The 22,948-nt window shown below is 38.3% G+C and overlaps 1 protein-coding gene across 1 annotated transcript in view; it reads left to right on the forward strand.

The window, feature by feature from the left end:
• LOC124292285 (calcitonin gene-related peptide type 1 receptor-like) overlaps positions 1–5,887 on the forward strand; it is a 47,034-nt gene extending 41,147 nt beyond the window's left edge. The window contains exons 8-9 of the mRNA XM_046729351.1: positions 5,502–5,637; positions 5,819–5,887. Coding sequence (XP_046585307.1) covers positions 5,502–5,637; positions 5,819–5,887 — 205 coding nt within the window. The remainder of the gene's footprint in view (positions 1–5,501; positions 5,638–5,818) is intronic.
• The last annotated feature ends 17,061 nt before the right edge of the window (positions 5,888–22,948 follow it).

Below are 22,948 nucleotides of genomic sequence, written 5' to 3' on the forward strand. Positions count from 1 at the left end.
TAACACAGATATGCCACCCCACACGTAAACTTTCGGACTGTACTTTGGGCGCTGATACAAAGGTTTTTCAGTTTGTTTGGTCCAGAATTTCAGTGTTTTAGGAAACAGACACACAGAACTTTCATCTGAGAAAATCACATTGTCCCAGTTAAAATTTCTATGCTGTAAGCACCAGTTCAACCTCTGCTCCTTTTGTTCAGGTTTAATGATCGGTGATGGAATTCCTCGACTTTTCTGCCAACCCATTGCATGCAGCTCAGTTCTAATTGTCTCCTTACAGACAGCCACAGTTCCTCTATCAATCATATCTAGCCTTAAGTTTTCCAAACTCCTTCGTTTGTTTTTAGAAACAATAATACCAAGCCGCCTCCTGTCACCGACAGTCAATTGTCTGGGCCTACCTGCGCCTCCCTGGTGCTCCATGCCATATCCATTTGCAATATTTTTCCAAAACACGATAAACAGTGGACAAAGGGATGCCTGTTCTACTTGAAATCACTTTAGATGATCTGATGTCCTTGTTATAATACTCTAAAATCAACTTTCTCTTCTCTAAATCATCCATACTGAGGAATGTCGTCTGCTAGCAAGTAAACAAAGGGGGATAACTCTTCATAAAAATAATGAAAAAGGATTAACGGAGTTGTCTCTCTTGAGTGAACCCACGCACTTGGGAGCTGGTCATGGTTAATTGTTTATACTCGAAAATAGAAATCCAATTAAACATATTCCTAAAATTCTCAATAATTTCTGGTCATACTATAGTTTGAAATACATCATAGATCGGGGTTGTCATCTGGCTTCGTATCACTTGTCACGCAGATTGTCAACAACTTGACAGCCACATCCAAGTTTTGAATTGGAGTGGCATTTATTTTGAATTTGCATTACTTACTTATTGTAATTACTAACGCACTAATAAGATTTACACATGCAAGAAAATTAACAGAATGATACTAAATAGATTTTTCAGCTAACGTTTATTTCATGACGTGGCAGCGTGCATGTTTTAATGGATTACGTAATACTCTGGTCTACACATCATAATGGTTATCTTTGTGGAAACTGAATACATATTTAAATGTACATTTCTCAAATGATTCTGATACCCAGGATGTAAGTGCTATAGGACGGTAATTTAAATGGTTTTAAGTTGTTTGGGAAATACTGATTGGTGGAGAGATAAGTTGAATAGAGAATGTTTCTATTTTCTCGATAGATAAAGTTTCAAGTGCATGTTTTAATGACTTACGGAACACTATGTTCTACACGTACATACGAAGCGTTTGTTAAGGGTCCTTCACACTTATTTCGAATTGACAGGAATCAAGGAGAATCAGCCAGAAAAAAAATATTTCCAAAATTCGAACCGCATTCGAGAGAGAATGTCTGAATAAACAATTTTTTGCAAGCTTTGTAAGAATGCTGTTGGAATACTTAGAACGCACTTCGAACCCGCCTCGAATTATTCTTACTCATTCCAAATGTACTAGATCACGAATGCAGTTCGAATGAATCGGAACAGCTAGAACGCCGTTAGAATACACTAAGAATACTTAAAATGAATTTCGACTGCAGTACGAGTCCGGATCGATTGCTGCGTGAATAGCACTCGAATTTCAGGTGGAACGTACCTCGAATGCTGCACGAATTTACAGACAATGCATTCAGAACCTTCTTGGAATGGCCCCCGAATATGGGTCGAATGTTAAAAGAATTAAAACAGAATGCAGCTCGAATATTTCAAATGTCCTTCAAATGCACTTAGAATGTAACACGAATGTCCGGTATGCATCAAGAATGCTGCCGGAATTGTCCACGATGGGGTATAAAAACCGCTTGAATCTGGACTATTCATCAGTCACCGCCCAACTCCCATAGAGTATGGACCACCTGGACCATGTTGCGGTGCTCCCGATTGCTGTCCTCCAGCAAGCCCAGATTGAAAGAGATATGGAAAAAAACAGGAGAAGACCGAGGAGATTCCAGACCAGACCATGGCTGACAGAGGAAAGTAGAAGGCTGTTTGACATTACACAATACTGATGGAAGAGCTCAGATTTGAGGACACGCAGTCATTCTTCAACTACCTTAGGATGGAGCCTGCCATGTTTGATGAGTTGGTGCAGAAAGTGGGACCAAGAATACAGAAGCAGGATACATATAGGAGAAGGGTGCTGCCTCCAGACTTGAAGCTAGCCATCACATTGAGGTTCCTGGCTTCAGGTGATACCCCAGCATCATGTACAGCTTCCGCGTGGCGAGGAACACAATCAACCTGATCATCTCAGAAGTATGTAAGGTCATTTGGGGGAATACAAGGATGAGGTTATCATCTGCCCTACCACTCCAGCAGAATGGACACCCATTGAAGAAACAGGTTGAATATACCTCATGCCGTAGGAGCTTTAGATGACAAACATGTGACCATTAGGAAACCTGCCAAGGGCAGCTCAATGTGTCACAACTACAAGGGCTTCTTTTCTGTGGTCCAAATGGCCCTTGTGGGCGGACGTTGGTGCTTACGGAAGTATGTCTGATGCTCAGATCTCCAACAAATGCGAGCTCTAGGATTGTCTTGAAGACGGGAGCATAGGATTTCCTGATCCGTTCTCCTTACCACAAGATGACTAGCGTATGCCATCTGGGAGATGATGCCTTTGGATTAAGAGCCTTCTTGATGAAACCGTATGGTCATATGACTCTCCAGAGAGACGAGAGAATCAACAACTACAGGATCAGTCGGGGCCGACGGGTAGTGGAAAATGCATTTGGAATCATGGCCCACAGTTGGCAAATCCTCCTCACCACCATGCTGCCAAGGCCTTCCGTTGTGAAGGACATCATTGAATGCTGTGTCTGCCTGCACAACTTGATGAGGACTCGTTATCCTAATCTCCACAATGGTATGGTGGATGAGGAAGATGAGCAGCACAACGTGGTGCCAGGAGGCTGGAGACAACTTGCACAGATTGAAGGTGTGAATGATGTCTGAAGTTTCAGTGACGTTTTTAAGGGATTCGGCGGTGTTCTGATGACTCATTTGAAGCGCATTCGAGACGTTCTGACTGTATTCGAGGAGCATTCGATGTACATGCGAGCTGTATTCCAAGTGCAATCGAAATATTCCGATAGGTTTCATTCCGACGGCATTCCGGCTCATTCCGCCTCAAGTGTGAAGGGGGTATTAAATAAAAGATAATACTAATATTCATTTATTCAATGCATTTCATCATTTCGCATTTATATCATTGCGATTGATTTATGACAGTCGAATAATTTCAAAGGCCAAATGCTATGTAGCTTATTGCAATCTATTTCTAATCCTCATCACCAGTGAATTGTAAAATGTCTTTACGGCCAACCCGCGACACTGTCACTTTCATCAAATACTGTTATTGATGTTCTGACATTCCGACTGCCGGTGTAAATCCGATCAACTCATTTATGTCTGAGCCAGAAAGTTCGCTCATTGCTGTCGTAATTCGTGTTCTATACGACCAGCTAAAGAAGTTTGGACTCGACGTATTTGATGTCTTATTTTTGTGGCTAGTTTACACATCTAACACATGAGTATGTCAGTTAGTCACGAAGGCAGCGAAACATGTCACGTATCAAGTATGAGATAGGTGCATACGTTAATTTATCTTAATGATGTAAGGAAGTACAGACAATAGAGGGTCATCAACATCAGCAGCATCAGTTGTACATGTATGGCTAGTGACGTAGTACATACATGTCTTGATTTGCTATTTATAAAAAGACACGCAAAATATATTCGTTCAGCATTTTTTTCACAATTTCTCCAACCTCTCTTCCCTACATTGGGAGATGGATTTCCAAGAAATGACTTGGTGAGTCAAAACTGCAAATTTGCAACAGGTTACGATACAATTAAAACATTTGCGGCCGTGTGGTTATTTATTAATTTCTTTTAGAAAAATTGTTCCCGAACCCGTATTTTAGATTGAAAAGGCTATGAATATTACAATTTTGAACATTAGTATTAGTTATTACATTTATAACTGCCTGTATGTTCTAGAGTGCACAAACTCAGTTTCTTGTTATAATTTCTTTATTATTGTGATTTTCTTTCTTTATTATTGCATTCCTTCTTCATTCTTAACCTTGCATCCTTACAGTTCAGTTTCATTTTCACTGTTACAGATTCAGATTGACTGAAAAAGCATAACAAAATTCTTAATTACTAACATGAGCAATAATAGTAACTTATAGTATATCATATACACACAAAAACAAAAGCGTTTATATCCAGTCACATGAGAACATAGCCTGAAACAGCCTTAGACAATAATGAATGATAATGCCTACAACTGCCTTATGCAATTAGGAAAAAGAACATAATTGCCTTATGCAATGAAATATTGTAAATAAAATATCAATGGCCTTATGCCAAAGCTATTTGGAAAAATGTCTTCAACTTATAAACAAAGAAAAGCCCAAAATAAAATGTATTTCTTAGAAAATAAATCGATGCAAATATTTAGGGCATTTACGGTAGTTCTTACAAAAAGGCAAAACAAAGTTTCCTTCACTGAAAATATTCACACCAAATATAACTAGCACTACCACTACCACTACATTACAGTTGAAATTACACAAACATAATTTGTAAGTTTGCGGTAATTGCCTATAAATTGTTATGAAAAATAGCATAAACAATGCTAACACATGTCCAGTTCAAATACAAAATGAAAGCTAAAATGAATGAAGTTTACTTCTAACTTTCCCTACTTTTATGAAAGATTAACAAAGAAAACATTGGTGATAAAATAGTTACCGTTTGTTTGCGGTGGCATTTTCAACTTGTCTCATCGAAACTTGTCGTGCTAATGACCATGTGCGCTGCCAGATTTGAAAAGTCCGTGCTCAAGGCAGGTTACTCCAAACTCAAAGGTTAAAATGCATACCGCTAAAGAAAAAAGCACTAACACAGCTGTTAATGTAAAAGTAATGTGATTTTGGCCGTTACACTGCCCGTTACCTTTTTCGAAATATTCTGAGATAACAGACCTTTTGTTCCAAGGGTACACCGTCTTCAAAGTTCTCTTGTCGCTGAAGTGCTGGTTACAAATTAAAATAAGAGGTATACATTCAAGTTCTGTAAACGCCGTAGACCTATCTCCTCAGTGTGAGAGTCATTTTCTAGGTTACCCTAGCTTCTGCCTGTAAATAAATACTTTAAGGGTTTGAGATGTCATCACTACACGCACCATGCATATATAAAACAGTATTACAAGATTTAGCTACCAATGTAGGCATCGACTCTTCGCTATAGTTACTAATGGTTGACAAACTGGACGCGCCCCTTAGTGGCAGTAGTTTGGCCACAGATGCTTCGGGGCATAATAATGACATTCTTTAAACATAGAAGCAGTCATGTGGATGAAGATCTGCCCTGGCCACGATTGTCGGTGTCAGATCCCAAGCAGATTCAATAATTAACAAGAATGACAGGCAAGTCTTTTAACGTTTTACAGGCGAGCGCTCAAGGCCACCTTTGTGTTGGTTCCGTTGTTTGGTCTTCAACTATTCCTGGTAGTCTACAGGCCGATCACAGACAGTTTCTGGACACAGATGTATGAAATCTTCGCCAAAGTTATCACCAATACGCAGGTGCAAGTGCCATTTTATTTGTATGTATCTGTGAGAAAGAAAGGTTTGAATCATTATCAGTGTCAGCAGCGTCATACACTGTTCAGTGAAAGTACAATTGTAGCGACAATTATTAACGAACGTGTTATTTTTCTCTATTCTCTCTGTCTGTGCTGATATGACATGTTGAACGCTGTTTCAGGGTGCTGTTGTGGCTCTTCTCTTTTGTTTCTTCAACGGCGAGGTGAGTGAAAGATGGAACACAGATTAATGGAAGCGGGAATATCTATTCAATCATTGCATACATGTACATATGTGAAGCGTACATATATAGTATGACCAGAAATTATTGAGAATGTTAGGAATATGTTTAATTGGATTTCTAGTATAAACAACCTTGACCAGCTATCAAGTGCTTGGTTTCATTCAAGAGAGACAACTCCGTTAATCCTTTTTCATTAGTTGTGAAGATTTATCCCCCTTTGTTTACTTGCTAGCAGACGACATTTTCAGTGATCCTCAGTATGGATGATTTAGAGAAGAGGAAGTTGATTTTAGAGTATTATTACAAGGACATCAGATCAGCTAAAGTGATTTCAAGTAGAACAGGCATCCCTTTGTCCACTGTTTATCGTGTTTTGAAAAATATTGCAAATGGATATGGCATGGAGCACCAGGGAGGCGCAGGTAGGCCCAGACAATTGACTGTCGGTGACAGGAGGCGGCTTTGTATTTTTGTTTCTAAGAACAAACGAAGGAGTTTGGAAAACTTAAGGCTAGATATGATTGATAGAGGAACTGTGGCTGTCTGTAAGGAGACAATTAGCACTGAGCTGCATGCAATGGGTTGGCAGAAAAGTCGAGGAATTCCATCACCGATCATGAAACCTGAACAAAAGGAGCGAAGGTTGAACTGGTGCTTCTTACAGCATAGAAATTTTAACTGGGGCAATGTGATTTTCATTTACTTCCATCTGCTCACGTATTCTATGGAAATGTTTGGATTTTCCAGCAGGACAACGACCAAAAACATCGTTCAAAGCATTCACAGGCCTGGTTTCGGACCCAAAATATGACATTATTAGATTGGCCAAGCTATAGCCCTGACCTAAATCCAATTGAAAATGTTCGGGGACTTATGAAGGAAAGTGTCAATAAGACAAATCTGACAAATATTGCTGAAATGAAAGAAGAGGTGGTCCGATATTGGGACAGCATGGACCACGACTTTCTAACTTCTTTGATCAGTAGTATGCCCCGCCGCATTGAAGCCTACATTGCTGCCCATGGTGACTTGACAAAATACTAACTGTTCATACTGTCTTTGAATCTGGAGTTATGTTCTGCTAATATTCTGCTAATATTCACAATTAATACGTGAGTAATGAGTGAAAAAATAAATTATAATCTTTAAATTCTCAATAATGTCTGGTTGTACTGTAACTGTATGATCACTTAAATGAATCTTTAATAATGTTTCAGATGATAAACATCAGTGTTTGTCTTTCTAATGATAACATTATATAACTCTTAATATTATTGAAGCTTGTTTTCGTGTTTTCAATTGATGATTATAAAAATAAATCAAAGAGGTATATTTGAAATTTCACATTTTCTAGATTCTTAGTACGGTGATATAAAAAAGCACAAAATTACACTGTAAACTGTATGACATGCTCGTATCTCACATTCGAAAGGTTCTAGAGATAATAGCCTTGCCGGTAAAATAATGATGACTATTGGGTTATGGCTTATAGTTCCTCTAATTTGGAAATCTTTCAGTCAGCCAAAATATCTTTAGGGTATATTTTGAAGGTACGATTATCACAAATATGTTATTGGAGGCACGCTCTCAGACCATTTAATGTGCGATACCTATAACCGTATCTACTGTTTACACGCAGTCGTTTCAGAGTATCATGTCGCGTTTAGATAAAGCGAGATAAACCAACCTTAGATATGACAGACGTGAGAATATCATAGAAAATGTCAGTGTGATTACCTCAGTTCGCTTGCTGACTTTGGGGGCATCTAGATTGACGATAACGTTCCACTCCTTCGACATTAATATTTCTACTAAGACATTTTGAAACCGTTTCTTTACGATGTCTTTATAGAGTATAATTTAAAACACAGTCTATCAAATGAACACATATACAATAATCTTAATCCCTGCAAATAATACAATGCCCAGCAAAAAACAACTTATAACTTAAAAGGTAAATAATCTTGTCTAGTGATGTTTAATTGCAAATTTGACGTCTCTACTGACAAAGTTGTCTTCTGTTGTTTGTTCACGCGAAGTGATACGATGTTGTTTATTCAGTCAAAGCAATAAAAGTGCAGTGTGTCGATATTCAAGCCAGTTATGTTGTGATGCTGTTTTTGAATGTCTATACATGTATAGTAAACGCTTGATGATCATAAATATTTTGGATTTTCCTTGAGGTGTATGAAAACCAAAAATCCAGATATCCGGATATTCAATTATCCGGACGATTTACGTAAAAACGAATGTGTCCGGATATCCGAGGTCTCACTGTATAATTAATTGGTCACCTACAAGTTGGTTGTCTGAGGATTCAATGGAATTGATGTGTAGATTTTGAAACGTTGTGATTTTATGATTATATTGTGAATTGATTCCAGAATTTTCATATTTTCAGAAGTAGTCAAATATCCGTTTCCATTCATGATGTTTTCCAGATTATAGCCATGGTTATACAAACTTCTTCTCTTCGGAGTGACATCTGTAGGAACTGCCTGGCCGGTCATATACATGTCTGTTATGCATGTCAGCTTTCAGGTCACTACAACCGAGCCTGAGGTGGCAGTATATGATTTCTCAAAAACGAGATCTTAAGTATATAGGGCAAAATGTATTGTCAAATCCTGTTATTAACTTTTTAAATTCATAGGGTCTGCTGGACTCTTTGTACTTATTAGCTAGAGCATTCCATAAAATTATTGTTTCAGGTAAGAAGTATATGGCATTAACAGCAGTCCTACAGTAAATACCTTGTACTTTAGAACTTAGTATAGGATTCTATCGTCTCTCTTAGGGACCGTTCATAATTTATGGCTAGGGTGTGGGGTGTGGTGTGTGTGATGATGATTTTTATGGAGAAGCATGTACAATGTGAATGACCCCCCCTAAATTTTATGTACAAAGTAAGTGACCCCCCTGCATGTCATGTACAAAGTCAATGACCCCCTCCCCTTTCCATATTTTTTAAGCATAATTTTTAAATATTTGTATGTACAAAATTGCTGACCCCCTACCTCCCAGTACAAAATGGGCGAACCCCCTCCCCCTTAAAATCATCCCCCCGCCATAAATTATGAACGGTCCCTTAGGGCTAGGTTTTGGTCTCGCTATAAAGTTTATCATGACTTGTATTACAAACTGCACGACATATGCGAGGGGCGTTCAAAATAGTCAGCCTCACCTAGAAAATGATGCAAATGCAGCTGTTTTTATGTTTTATTTTTCTACACAATCTGTCAGCCTCAAGCAAATTGGTTTTGCTATGTTCCAGCCTCACGATCCCCATTTTGTTTGACTTTTCATCTTGGTACTCCCAATATATGCATCACAAACTTCAGGAAACAAAACATGCAAGAAACATTTTGTGTTTGAGATAAGCAGAAATCCGCTAGAATCAAACTTAGATATTAAAACAGCAATTTGAAACTACAATGACTAGTTACAGTGACTCCCCCATGTATGTATGTATGTATGTATGTATGTATGTATGTATGTATGTATGTATGTATGTATGTATGCATGCATGTATGTATGTATATGTATGTATGTATGTTCGTATGTATGTTTATTTCGTATTAAAGGCCATACGACCCATTGTACATATTCATTAAACATTCAAAGCCATTTAACAGTAAGTTAGAATTTACAGTTCTCCTCGGTGTTTAAACACATGGAAAATATATAGTTTCGAGAATCGAAGAGTGAATAAATAGATATGTAATGTCCATCGTTTTTCTTTGGAATGAGTTCTTTTCTTATGTCCGTAAATATGATGCAGTCGTACAATATATGGCTCTCATCTTCGAGGGATAAACATGTCCTACACAATATGTCAATATCATTTACGGTGCTCTGTCCTCTTCTTAGTTTCACCACTCCACTGTTCACATTGCCACTTCGAAATTTAGTTAAGGTCTGTATTTGAATAGGTGATGTTACTACAGATAAATAATGTTCACACTCTAATAGAGATTTAAAAGAAGAGTAAAATGTAAGTGAATCGCTGTCAAGACGTTCATGCCACATTTGAGCTGAGGTATCTAATAAACGTTGTTTGAAAATGTTTATAAATAGTTCCTCATTACCAACTTCTTGAGAAAGCCATACATGCCCGAATCCGTATCTAAATAGAAGATTCCGTATGTATTTTTGTCCAATTGTTACGTCTTCGGGCTGATATCGATAAACGCATCTTATAACACTGCTATGTGTATCTGTTCGGAGGAAGAGTTATCAAACGGAGCCAATACTTTACACATTTGCACATATATACAGTCCATAGAGGGTTTCTCCAACATTCTCCATATGCTACACAGTTTGAAGATTTATAGCCTTGTCCTAAAACGTATTTGTAGAATTTTCTTTGAACAAGATCAATATATCCGCTCCATATGAAAGAAAATGCACAAATTTCATGTCAAATATATTGATAGCTTCATTTACGGATATATTCAGGCGTCTGATGAGAGCTTTAACTGGGATTTAACACTTTACTGGCTTGGCTCGATAATGTTCTACATGCTTTTGTCAAAATAGCTTTGGCGTCATCATTAGTCCGAGGTACTTATACACATTTACAGCTTTTAAAGGTTTCCCTTCAAAATGCCACTTTTCGGATTTAGAGAGAGGTACATCCATTTTGAAAACCATAATTTTGCTCTCTTTTTTTAAAAAGAAATATTATACCCCAATGTGTTGTGATGACTAACATCTCGTCAACCACATTACCCACATACGTGAAATTTTGAAAATCGCCTTGCTAATGATTTCTTCAAAATAAGATGGAAGCTTTTCAAACATTGGACATCGAGAATATAGTTAGGCTGACAACTTTTTGAACGCCCATGGCGTCCCAAAGCTTTCTAAAATACGCGATAGTTTGTGAGTACAGTTATCACAAATGTGCGAGCAACAGTCAAAATTAGGCAAGATGAAAGATGTTTATATAGTTTCCATGGTTTGTCTCGATAGGCGATATATACAACTCCTCAAACAAATGAACATAGGGCGACCTTTACGAACAATATTACCAAAACAATCATTCAAAGGTGAGTCGCTTTGTAGAGCTATTCCTAAATAGTTACCATCCATGGGTAGATTTGGTTTCACGTGAAAACTGGGATGTAAGTGCAATAGGACGATAATTGGAATGTTCGTTTACATTGTTTGGGAAATACTGATTGGTGGAGAGATAAGTTTCATTTTTCTTGAAAGATAAACTTTATCTCATCGATTGGCAACGTGAATATGGTCATGACTTACGGAATACCATTTTCTACCCGTACATACGAAGTCTTCGTTAAATGAAAGCTACTGTCTAAATTGATTTTTTTAGTGTATTTTATCATTTCGCTTTATAACAAATGAAAAAACTCTGAAGTAAACAATGAGAGCCTATCCCTAAAAAGCCTCTTGGACAATAAAATAGATGAAAAACACGCGTGAATAGCAAACTTGTCTTAGCGTCTTAGACTCAGTCATTTTGCAAGGAAATTCTAAGGCATCAAACATGTATAAGTTAACATATATAAGATACATACATGATAAAAGTATGTGATTACACAGCTAGAGGTATAATTAAAGAGTCACCAATTCGCTTACAAGACAGTGGACAACGAAGACCGCCTTGCTTTGCCAGACGGCGACGTAAGCCAAATAACTGACTTCACAAAGGTTGTCGTCAAGATGGGTTAAATATATGTCGGCTTCTGATCACCTCTCTTGACAAAGTCTCCATAATCAAGGTCACCGTCACGATATTTGTGTTTTCTTAAACACCGCGCAAATATATTAGACGATATCCTTCACTACAGATAATGTTCGGGAAATGTTTTGGCAAATACTATGGTTACCATGTCCACGAGGTAAATGGCTGTAATTACATTATTTTGGATCCATACTTTACTTCTCAACTAAAGTATTAGTGTGTATTTACATGTACCACCTCCGGGACGGGATTATCTATAGGTCACTGTCATCGTCCAGGTTCCAATAAAACATGTCTACATCCTTGTATCCGAGACACGCAACTTGACAGTATACCTTAACACACCATATTACAACAAATGTCAAGTAATGTGTAGTAAAGGTAATCTTTCATGTTATTTTGAAAAGTGTTAATATCACTCATGGCTAGTTACTGTTACATCTGAATTCACAAGGCCTGTTTGGACCCTCATTAATCCTAGCAATGCTGCTGTCGAACCCATTCAACTGGAGAGCAACATAATGACATCTCCAAACAAAACGTGCAATAACTTTTGACAAAGTAGCATTTACGTTTCATTTTACTTATGTATGGAATGCAAGGGTGCTCAGCTTTCTTGATATATAAACTTTAAGTTGTCTGTGTCTCATAAAACGACAGGACGGCGAGTTAAAAATATATTTGCCAAGCTTCTCGGCACACAGCCACAAACAACGGCCATTTTTGACTTCAGTCAAATATTTCCTTCAAAACGAAATAATTTTTAACAATTTGAACAATGTTTTAGTTCTTTGATGAACAGAAACCCAACGGTCATGGCAACGGCGGTAAACAAGCAAGTCCCCATCCATTGCCATCCTTTTAATATATCCAAATATATTCGCTGAAATTAATTACATGGTCCGATTACGTAACTGTTCATGTCTTTGTAAAGAAATTATCATATTCATCGAGTATATGATTGTTTGTTGGGGGCGTTAACGCTTCCAACCTTTTAATCAGGCTGAATTTGTCTCTCAGGTAAAAATCCTCTCTATGTGTACACTTGGATTATTCAAAATAACTTTCAGCCAATGATGCTTAGTCTCTTTGCATGTTTTCAGTTCCAAATGACCAATGAGCCACGTGACCATGTCTGTAATCCGAAATAATTGTTCCGCTTTACTTCATAGTTAATTCGGAAATCGAATTTTCTATAAATCTCTACTTTAAACACATTCTGTGTTTTTACTGATCAAAAACGTTAATAAACTGATACACTTTCAATTCAAAACAATTTTACACGTAATAGAGCACACTTGTACTAGTTCACTGCATAATTTCGATTTGTAAAATCGGAAAATCCATTTCATTTTAGTAGCACCCATTAGCTTTTGGAATTGAGCGAGAGGCGTGTTCAGTAACAGGACCGCTGAGTGCTGAGTCTACATGTTACACCGTCTTAGTAATCACTGTGCGAACCCACGCGCGCTTATAGACGCTGGCCCGGCAATGGCATCCGAACAAGTCTTACACATGGAAACGAGTTGGATTTGGCCTTAGTATAGGGATGAGTTAATTTCTTGTCTGGAATGCACTTTGCCGAGCACAGCCCGCGCGACTCTTTCTACTGCGCTCTTGCTATATCCCGATAATTGCTCGTCTCCCTTCCCTGCCAGTCTACAATCCTTACGGTTATGGTTAGGGTATGGCACCCTTTCCGATCCTTAAGGAGCTGAGTAATCATTGATCGGGTAGGATTTACATGCATTTTGCAAATATGCGGGGGCCGGAGCAATATGTCATCTTTTGATGACTCGTTACTCGTTACTATCCGCCACAATATATAAGCAATATATAGGACCTTGTTTCCTCCGTCCGTCACTATTACTTTATTTCCAGACATGGTTAGACATGAGACAGACCTTTGATATGAAATTCATACACTGGTGATGAGAGTACCGTATTTGCGTTGCGAGTACCGATCTCTAATAGAAGCAATTATCCTTCTTTAAAGCAAGTCTCTAATAGATGGAGGTATGGTCATCGTGATGCTCTTGAAATCAGCTTCACCCCCCAAATCATCTCACGTCCTACCTCACTGAATTTCTCAACTTACTCACGTGCCTCCTTAATTTTCTCAACTAACTCACGTGCCTCCTTAATTTGATAAACTTTCCGACACTGATATTGTTGACATCCGCAGATGACAAGTGAGGGCGTAGCGCAACTCGCGATTTTTTTAGGTGGCAAGACACGATCGATAAATGTTTGAAAATACGCGTTCATAAGCAGAATATATCCTAACAATACGGCTCAATACCAAAAAATGTAGATCATGAAAAATAAACACAATATATGTAGTTGTATCCACCCTTGATGAAACTGGAAGCACGTCTTACATCGCACATTTGGAGGTAAACTATGCACCATGTGGTAAACTAACAATAACATAGTATTGTTCTGTGTGTATCGTTACAAGAAGGATGGCGGTCCTGTCGTTTCTACCTAGTTTTTCATATTGTTTGACGTGTGTCCATTTAAAAAAATAGTGGTCAAGTGACCCAATCCAAGGTTCGATTTAGCATTTAGAATTTGTACTGGTGCAATCTAAAACTACAAAATGCAGCCTCATATTTATACCTTCTTGCACACTGTTCATATTTTGCTGTCAAAAGAAAAACAAACCGCACCGCAAATTGGAGCAATCATTACACGGACAGTGACTGTAAGAGTGTCAATTATTGTTCATGTCATGAAATTTTATGAAGTAATCTAAAATGATCATATCAGACCAAGAATAATTTTATTGTAATGATGTTGTTAATCATCAATGCCAAAATTCGGAATAACAGATAATTATATATTGAGAAGGAGGTGCAACTTCTTTTGTCTGGGGCATCAAGGTCATTAGCTAAGGTGGCACCAGGAGAAAACAGTTTTCATTTCCATAAATCGAGTACTGAAATCGATTTTTGTTGTCCTGTTTGGAGCAAATGTATTCAGATTTTTAGTTCTATTATTTAATTTACATACATATTTGGCAATGGCAGTATCAAACACCCGCAGACCCTTGACGAAAGGTGTTACATTTCTAATTTCAAAGAAGGCTCTTCTTGAAATTTCATATTTTATGATGGCAGATTTTACATACTATAGATAATAGGTGCATATCACTATCAGACATTTCAGCAATCAGTTACAATCTTTGAAAGTTCTGTTGACTAATTACTTATTATGTCATTGCTCAGAAACCCAGGAAAAGATACTTTTCATGTCATTGCTCAGAAACCCAGGAAGAGATACTTTTCATGTCATTGCTCAGAAACCCAGGAAAAGATACTAAGCTAAGTTAATTTCCATTCACCTTGGCCGACAAATAACGACATAATGTGTCCTGTTGACTTTCATAGCTTAATAACATTTTCAGATAAATGTATTGTTACCTCAACAGCATATCTGACGCCGGGTATTTGTTATTGAAAATAATTCACAAAACAAAGATCAGAAACAAAATACACCAGAATAATATGAAACATCTATCCATATTTTTTATGGTATAGTTGTATTAAATAATTTTGTCAAATAGTTAGTTTTCCACACCACTGAAATTCAGATGAAAACAGTATTTGAAGATTGTTTGCTAATGCATTGACAGAGTCTTAGAGTCTTTACCCATGACCATTTGGGAGAGTTAAAGGTTAATAATATTATCAATAGCAATTAACATATCAAAAAGCAGTAAACACCTGTGGAACATTAAGCATTGACACATCTAACATAAATATTCACTGTTAATTTTAAAATTGCATAGATTAATATAGTGAGACATATAATTTTGTAATATATGTAACATGAAAACACAATTTATTAAATCATCCTTAATTCATTTGAAACTATAATTGATACTAAATACTGTATACTGTATAGTATGATATATACATCATGCAGTTGCTAATATTTTATAACAAAAACAAACATGAATGTTATTTTGAAGCACAAATTTTGTCCGAATTCCGCGCACCTGTTGTTGAGGCCGAAAAAAACCCAAACTATCACCAACAATTATGTTTCATATCTACATATTCACTGTAGAATCAAATACAAGATATTGAGAAACTTGCGTGTGGAGTGTTGACTGGGTCACGGGTGTATACAAGGTCAAACAGGTTCTGTGATATCCCAATTATATATACTACCCATCAAAAGTTTAGACTCACTTAAACACTCACTATATGTTATGTATATATATGTGGTTTCGTCGAAGATGAATTTCTCCACGAACTTGGGGGAACCAACTGCAAACCTTATGCAGATGAAATGCACGAGGATCATGCATCATATTGCTGAAAAGCATGTGCAAATATCGTGCATTTGAACAGCTGCGTTTTAGTGTAAAGCTTTCTTAAGAATTCGCCAATTTCCACTGAGTTTCATAATTTATTGAAATCATAACAATAATCTTTTCAACGTTACGAATTGGTTTTAGAAGTTCATGTGTAAACAGTACCCTTAAACAGTATGGAATATTTTGCAAAATCTAGTTTAGATCAGTTGACTGAAGTAAGTGGCTACATTTAGAGTATAGTCAACAACACAATGCTTCTTTCCTATGAGTTATGATTAATCATACTGAAGTCATTCGTGTTAAATTTGTGTTTGACAGGCGTTATATTATCCAAATTTACTACTAATATTCGGTTACGAAAGATTATTTTGCAGACAACCCCTGTCTGTGACATCACATCCGGTGAGCTTTGCACTTACTAAAATACTGAAGTTAGATTTCGCGATCTTGAACTTCTTTAACTCTGTATGCTTGAAAATATTAGGATAATTTTGGATAATAATGTTTTTTATCTAGTATTAATCTGCAAAATACTAGTATTGGTTCAGTTGTCCCACACCATCTGTTTGAAACCATCCACCCTCTTTACAACGCTGAATTTAATTCAGGAGGCTAAATGCTGAGGGCATATTCTCCTAAATGTTTTTTTATGGGTAATACATATGGCATGCTAATATGATTAATATAACATTATATAATACAGATATCAGCAGAGGATGTACACACAGCAGTTGTTCATGTTTTACCAAACAGGGAGCTAATATATACTACTGGAATAAAGTAACTGTGCATATTATATGCTGTCATGCCTTTTTCCGTGCAAAAAGGTAACATGATTTGTGATGGTTTCCTTAATCACTGTCCACCGTTGGCGTTGATGCAGGCTTGACAAGGACGACGCATAGACGACACCAAAGGAGTGAAGAAAGCTTGGGCAATGTTGCTCCATGTCTGAACCAACGCTTGTCCCAATTCAGCTAACGCCAATGGCTGATTCTGGGCTGGACGTAAACATCTCTCCATTTCTTCCTAAGCATGCTCGATAGGGGACAGGTCCGGAGAAATAGCTGGAAAGAGGGGTACCGGAATGTTCTGCTGTTTCAGGAAATCTGTCATAACACGAGCAACACCGTCATATAGCTGGAATATTGCTGAGTGCGGGGTAAAACTCCCACCGATCGACATGTGGACGGGCATTATCTCGCTGAAGTGTGAAGTTACGTCTCTATCTTTGAATGAACGGCTGCACATGGGGCCCAGTGATCTCATTCCTTTGTCGCAGATCTGTCAGGTTGCCATTGACAGTTTTCTCCGACCATGAGATGTGATGACTAACCATACCAGAACGCATCCGCCGCCAAACTGTCGACGTTGAACAACGCACGCGTCAGCATACCGTTCACCTCGGCGTCTGTACACCATTGCACTGCCATCTAAACTGTCCAGATGAAACCTCGACTCGTCAGTTAACAAAACACCATCCCAATCTTGTCTCCTGTACCGCAGATGCTGTCTGCTCCTTGCAAGACGTGCCTGTCGGTGACCATGGAGCAACATTTGACGTATTGCAGGGGCCGGGTGGTGTGCTCCCTAAGTTTGTTCCGCACAGTCCTGGAAAAGATTGGACGTCAAACTGGCAGTCTGGAATAGGTTCCTTAGATGGTCATCCGAATGTGTTTGTCTTGCTGACGCTATGTCACGCGTGGACGGCCATTCCGAGGCAAATCTCTCGTGTTCCCATTATGTTGAAAACGTCTCCATAGAGATGGGATCGTGTTTCGATGGACACCAAAATGTCTGGCCATTTCATTTTGGGCCTTTCAAGTCTCCAGCATACTCACGACGCGGAGACGCCGATTTTCAGTAAACTGTGACATGCCGTACGCACAGTTTAGGTTGAAAAAACCCCGTGTTTTCCACAAAATTCAGAGGGTAGAGAATTATCAACCGTTCTTCAATTTTATTAAGAGTTATTTTAATAACTTTTCGTATAAATTATATTTTATGCAATTTCATGTTAAGCACTGTTACCTTTTTTCTGTTAGTATATGTTCGTCATGAATTTGGCTGGGGACATAAGACTATTTGCTTCTAAAACTATTCTTCAAAATATTTCCCCAGACTGGAAGTTACGTCATCTCATCTTTCCTATTAAGGTAGGGAAAAGCATGCAACTTTTGTATTTACAGTTGTACTAAATGTACATTAAGCACGTGTTTTCTGGGACGAGAAGAAACAATATTTTGCCTTTTGGTATTTCTCTCATTAGCGTAGCTTGTTCTTTCCATAGCTAGTCTTGAGCCTTTTGCGTTATATGTACGTTCTTTTCCCACCAAAAATTAATCTTTCGAGACATATCAAGTGATCGCTTTGTGATTTAGGTGAGTGAGCGAGATGAGTTTTACACCGCACTCAGTAATATTCCAGCTATATGGCGGCGGTCTGTAAATAATCAACAGCATGAGCATCGATCTGCGCAATTGGAAACCGTGAGTGAGTGAGTTTCGTTTTACACCGCACTCAGCAATATTCCAGCTATAAGGCGGCTGTCTGTAAATAATAGAATCTGGACCAGACAATCCAGTGATCAACAGCATGAGCATCGACTTGCGCAATTGGGATCCGATGACATGTGTCAACCAAGTCAGCGAGCCTGACCACCCGATCCCGTTAGTCGCCTCTAACGACAAGCATAGTCGCCTTTTGTGGCAAGCATGGGTTGCTGAAGACCTATTCTATCCCGGATCTTCACGGGTCTTGTGATTTAGGAAGCTTCTGCTTCAATGTTTCCAAGTATTTACCAACGAAACAACAGAAAAAATGAATAATACTCAAACGATGTCAATGAATTTGAAACTTCATAACTTGACCCTTAAAAAACACTTCGTGTACTGACGAAGTAAATACAATGTTAATACAACATTGTATTAATAATTTAAAAGCACTCATTTATTAAATATCGAGGAAACCACGTTTGGTAGCAGATATACATTTCATTTCATTCATTAAACATTGATTCAGAAGGTTACGCCTTTTTAAACGTGGAATAGTTGAAACTGCCATTTATAATAACGTTTTAAGTTTCGTCATAACGAAGTTGATGCAAAAACTAGCGCTGAACTTGAAGACAAGCACTGTGGGTTCGATATATTGTTACTACATTAGAAGATCTAAACTTGGGCCTTGTATCATGACCACTGCCTTCCCAACAGACACTATTTAACCAACAATACTATAACGATATTGAACTGGAGGCCAGATGGATATTAACTCATGGTATACATATAATATAATACGTAAACAGATACCATAACAGGACGAAGCCAGAGGGCTGAGATTATGTTACTGGAGGACACAAGTCTTCATTGTTAAGTTACTATTTACACATGTCTACAAGAAAGTGAACTGCGGTGGCCTTTTTGTCCACAGTTCATCTTTAACATCTCTTCGGACACCATTTACCACTATAGATTTATTGAAACATCTATTTATGGCTATTATTAATTAAGAGTGAGTGAGTTTCGTTTTACACCGCACTCAGCAATATTCCAGCTATAAGGCGGCTGTCTGTAAATAATAGAATCTGGACCAGACAATCCAGTGATCAACAGCATGAGCATCGACTTGCGCAATTGGGATCCGATGACGTGTGTCAACCAAGCCAGCGAGCCTGACCACCCGATCCTGTTTGTCGCCTCTTACGACAAGCATGGGCTACTGAAGGTTCAATCTAACCCGGACCTTCACGGGTCCTATTATTAAGACGTTTATCCAGTAAAACATATATTCTGTAACATGGCAATGATACTACATCTGTCATGTGTCTGTGTTGTTGTTGTTTTTAATTACGAACTTACTGTGATTTGTAACAGCGTAGTAAAAGATTTCATTGTTGTAATAACACTGACATATATATATATATATATATATATATATATATATATATTCGATCAAAGGCTCGACTTATCACTTTATATTCGATTAGGTAACATTATCAACTTTAGTTTATGAAAAATAACTATGTAAAATTCAGTAAGCTTCCAATTAGTAAGATAAATTATGTCTAATCTATTCGAGCTTGGATGTATATTATTTGTGTTTATTATGTTTCATTGTGTTTCATTGTGTTTCATTATATGAAACATGACAACGTAACAATACCTAAAAATTTATTCTTCAGTAACCTCTAAACCATTACATCTAATTCAATCAATGTGCATACTATGTTTTTAGTATGAAGAATACCAGACACTTACCTCTGTAAAAACATCATCATCCCCTTTCTCGACGACATGTGTTCATTTGCCAAACGCTGTACAAGCCTATGATAATGATTTGCAATTGCTATCAAAACACTTTAAATACTTCTTCTGATTGACACTAAAGGTAGCATCTCTCGTATGAAAAGCTAATATTTGCTCAGTACTACTAAATTGTTTGAGTTCACGGTACAGTGCGATTTTTAAAAGTACAACACTCATGTGCGTCTCTCGCTGAATAAGAAGTGATTTCTGTTGACGAATAAATGTCGTTCTCGCTGTGAGAAACTGCCAATTACCTGCCCCATAAACGAGTCACTCGCTGTGATGAGCTGATTAATTTGCCCCTTATATGCGTCTCTCGGCCTTAATGAGTTAAGCCACCCCAACCAGTTCTTTGAAATCATTTTTCTTTCTACTGTAAAAATCTGAGAAGTAAATGAAGACGTTTAACTTTGGCACACATGCCCCTTCGTTTGATTGAAGTCCTCCATATATATGCAAATATGTATTCAAATATGAATGAAGGCTGCAGCTGTGGACAACAGTTTCTTTGTGGACATTTGAAACTGTTGACATATCCAGGTGATCTACAATACCCTTTTACATTTTTCAATTCATTGCAGGTAATGTCCCATCTCAAAATATGCTTGCCAATATGCTTGAAAGAAAGGTCAAGGTCGGAACATCAAAGGAGTAATTCTTTCACCACACAATACATTGTGGATACAACGAAAACAGCGGCCACCAGTCGACGGAAGGACACTGCGACTAAAATTGAGAAAAAGGACTATATATTATTGAAGAGTATGGAGTCCAAGAACCCTAAATGCCATGTTAATGGGAATGTTTGAACAATCATTATATTTTCTTTTACATATTGACGACAATCAATCTTAAAACTGTTTCAACAGTAAGCCCTGTTTTTTATTATCAAGATGGCCCAAATGAAAATGGGTCGGTCACAGAAATGCGTTTATTGAAAAAATGACCTGATATTGTCAATGATAGCCCATGGGTATACTACGGGAAAACAATTTTTGTTCTGAATGGTAACGATCTGAAGGAAAACTATAGAATTGCTCAGCGTTTTCAGGCTGTCAGCAAACTCCCTCACCTAGCGTGATGAGTAAGATCGACAGAATCTATGGTGAAGTGGTGTACTGAAAGATATACATTGATATATTCATTTATGAACTCAAGCGTGGGTGACTTTGTCATGTTGTGTGAAAATGGGACTTGGACGTATGTTCATTACCAGATCACTAATTAGTTCATTCGACTTAAGGTCAAGTCAGCCACTTTGTGGTACATTGTCTATCGCCGGTTGTTAGATGTCCGTCATCATTTCCACAATGTGTTGTTGATTTTCACGTCAGAGAAAATAGAGTAAGTAAGAAAGTTGAAAAACCGAGTGAATAAAATCAGGACAAATCTGGGAATCGAACAACCGATCATAGTTTTTCGGCTCACCTATAGGCCTCAATGTTGAAAAATTGAGTTTTTGAAATTTACAATTGCAACAGTATTATACATTTTCATGTGTTGCATTCATATATTTTTGGGATCAAGTTAATTGTGTCAGACTAGATACTGATTATAGCTTTAATATGAGTCTTATGTCAGCTTGTAACTTTAAGCTACATGACCGATAGTTGCACCCCCTGCATTATTTTTGTATGATGGTGGTGGGGGTAACGAAGAGTAGTATACACAATGGTGGAACTGCATCAGGTCCTTCCCAAGGCCTTGATTTTCCAAATTAAGGCCTTGATAAGTCCCTAATGCAGTTCTAACATTGTGTATACTACTACTGAGATGCATGCAAAAATTGATGAAAATCGGTCAAATAGTTTCTGAAATATTGACTTTTAAGTGAGTATGGGGTCGGTTGGGAAAAAGGCTCGGGTCGCCTCGGGCGTGGTTGCTCCTCCGAGCGCTGTGGGCGGACCAGTCGCAGTGCGTGTGCGTGTGTCTCTCTCGGCTTGGTGTACGGGTGGCTGGCTTGCAGAAAAATAGGCATGCAAGACTGATAAAAAATCATGACGTGAAACTATCATCACACGGTGGGTGATGTGTAAGGGACTGTGTCGCGAGGTACGATCATCAACTCCTCTCTGACGAATGCTCTCGGCGGTCCGTCTTTCAAGTAGTACAAGTTCGGTTCGCCGTCTTTGACGTCGACAAGGTCTACGTTGTACGTTTTCATGGACCATGTCGGATCGGTGGCGCGATTTCTGTTGTCTCCCTCATATTCTCCCGGCTGGTACAAGTACCTAACGCTGACCCGGTCCGGTAATGTTTTCTCTGTTTTATCGCGACGTGCCGCTGCCGACGACGATTCGACAGAATTCATTTTGATGGCTTCGACGGGTCTCTTGCCCACGAGTCTGGTGACTTCGTTGTTGATGGCATCCACCACTCGCGGTAACCGTATGACCCATTCCGTGTTTCAGTTTTTGGCATCCATTAAATCCTGTGAGTACTGATGCGAGAACAAACGTTCAGCTAAGGTGCAATTGAATCTCTCGACTATGGCTTTCCTTCGGTGAGCTCCTGCCACACCTGGACTTTGTGCTTGGCCAGCAGTTGTGACACGGCTCACGTCCAGGGTCGATTTGCAATATGGCAGGCCAGGTCAAGTTCTAAGGCTTTGGCGACTTTGTTCGAATCATCAAACCCTGTCGTGAGGTAGAAAAAGGAGGTCGGCTTGGTGAATGCGATTCGGCGTTGAAATGTCAAATTTTCTTCTCGGGATGTACCGAGGCGCC

The sequence above is a fragment of the Haliotis rubra genome, unplaced genomic scaffold (genome assembly GCF_003918875.1).
Source record: "Haliotis rubra isolate DU_JTF1 unplaced genomic scaffold, ASM391887v1 Scf511, whole genome shotgun sequence".
In the NCBI taxonomy this organism is placed as follows: Eukaryota; Metazoa; Mollusca; class Gastropoda; order Lepetellida; family Haliotidae; genus Haliotis; species Haliotis rubra.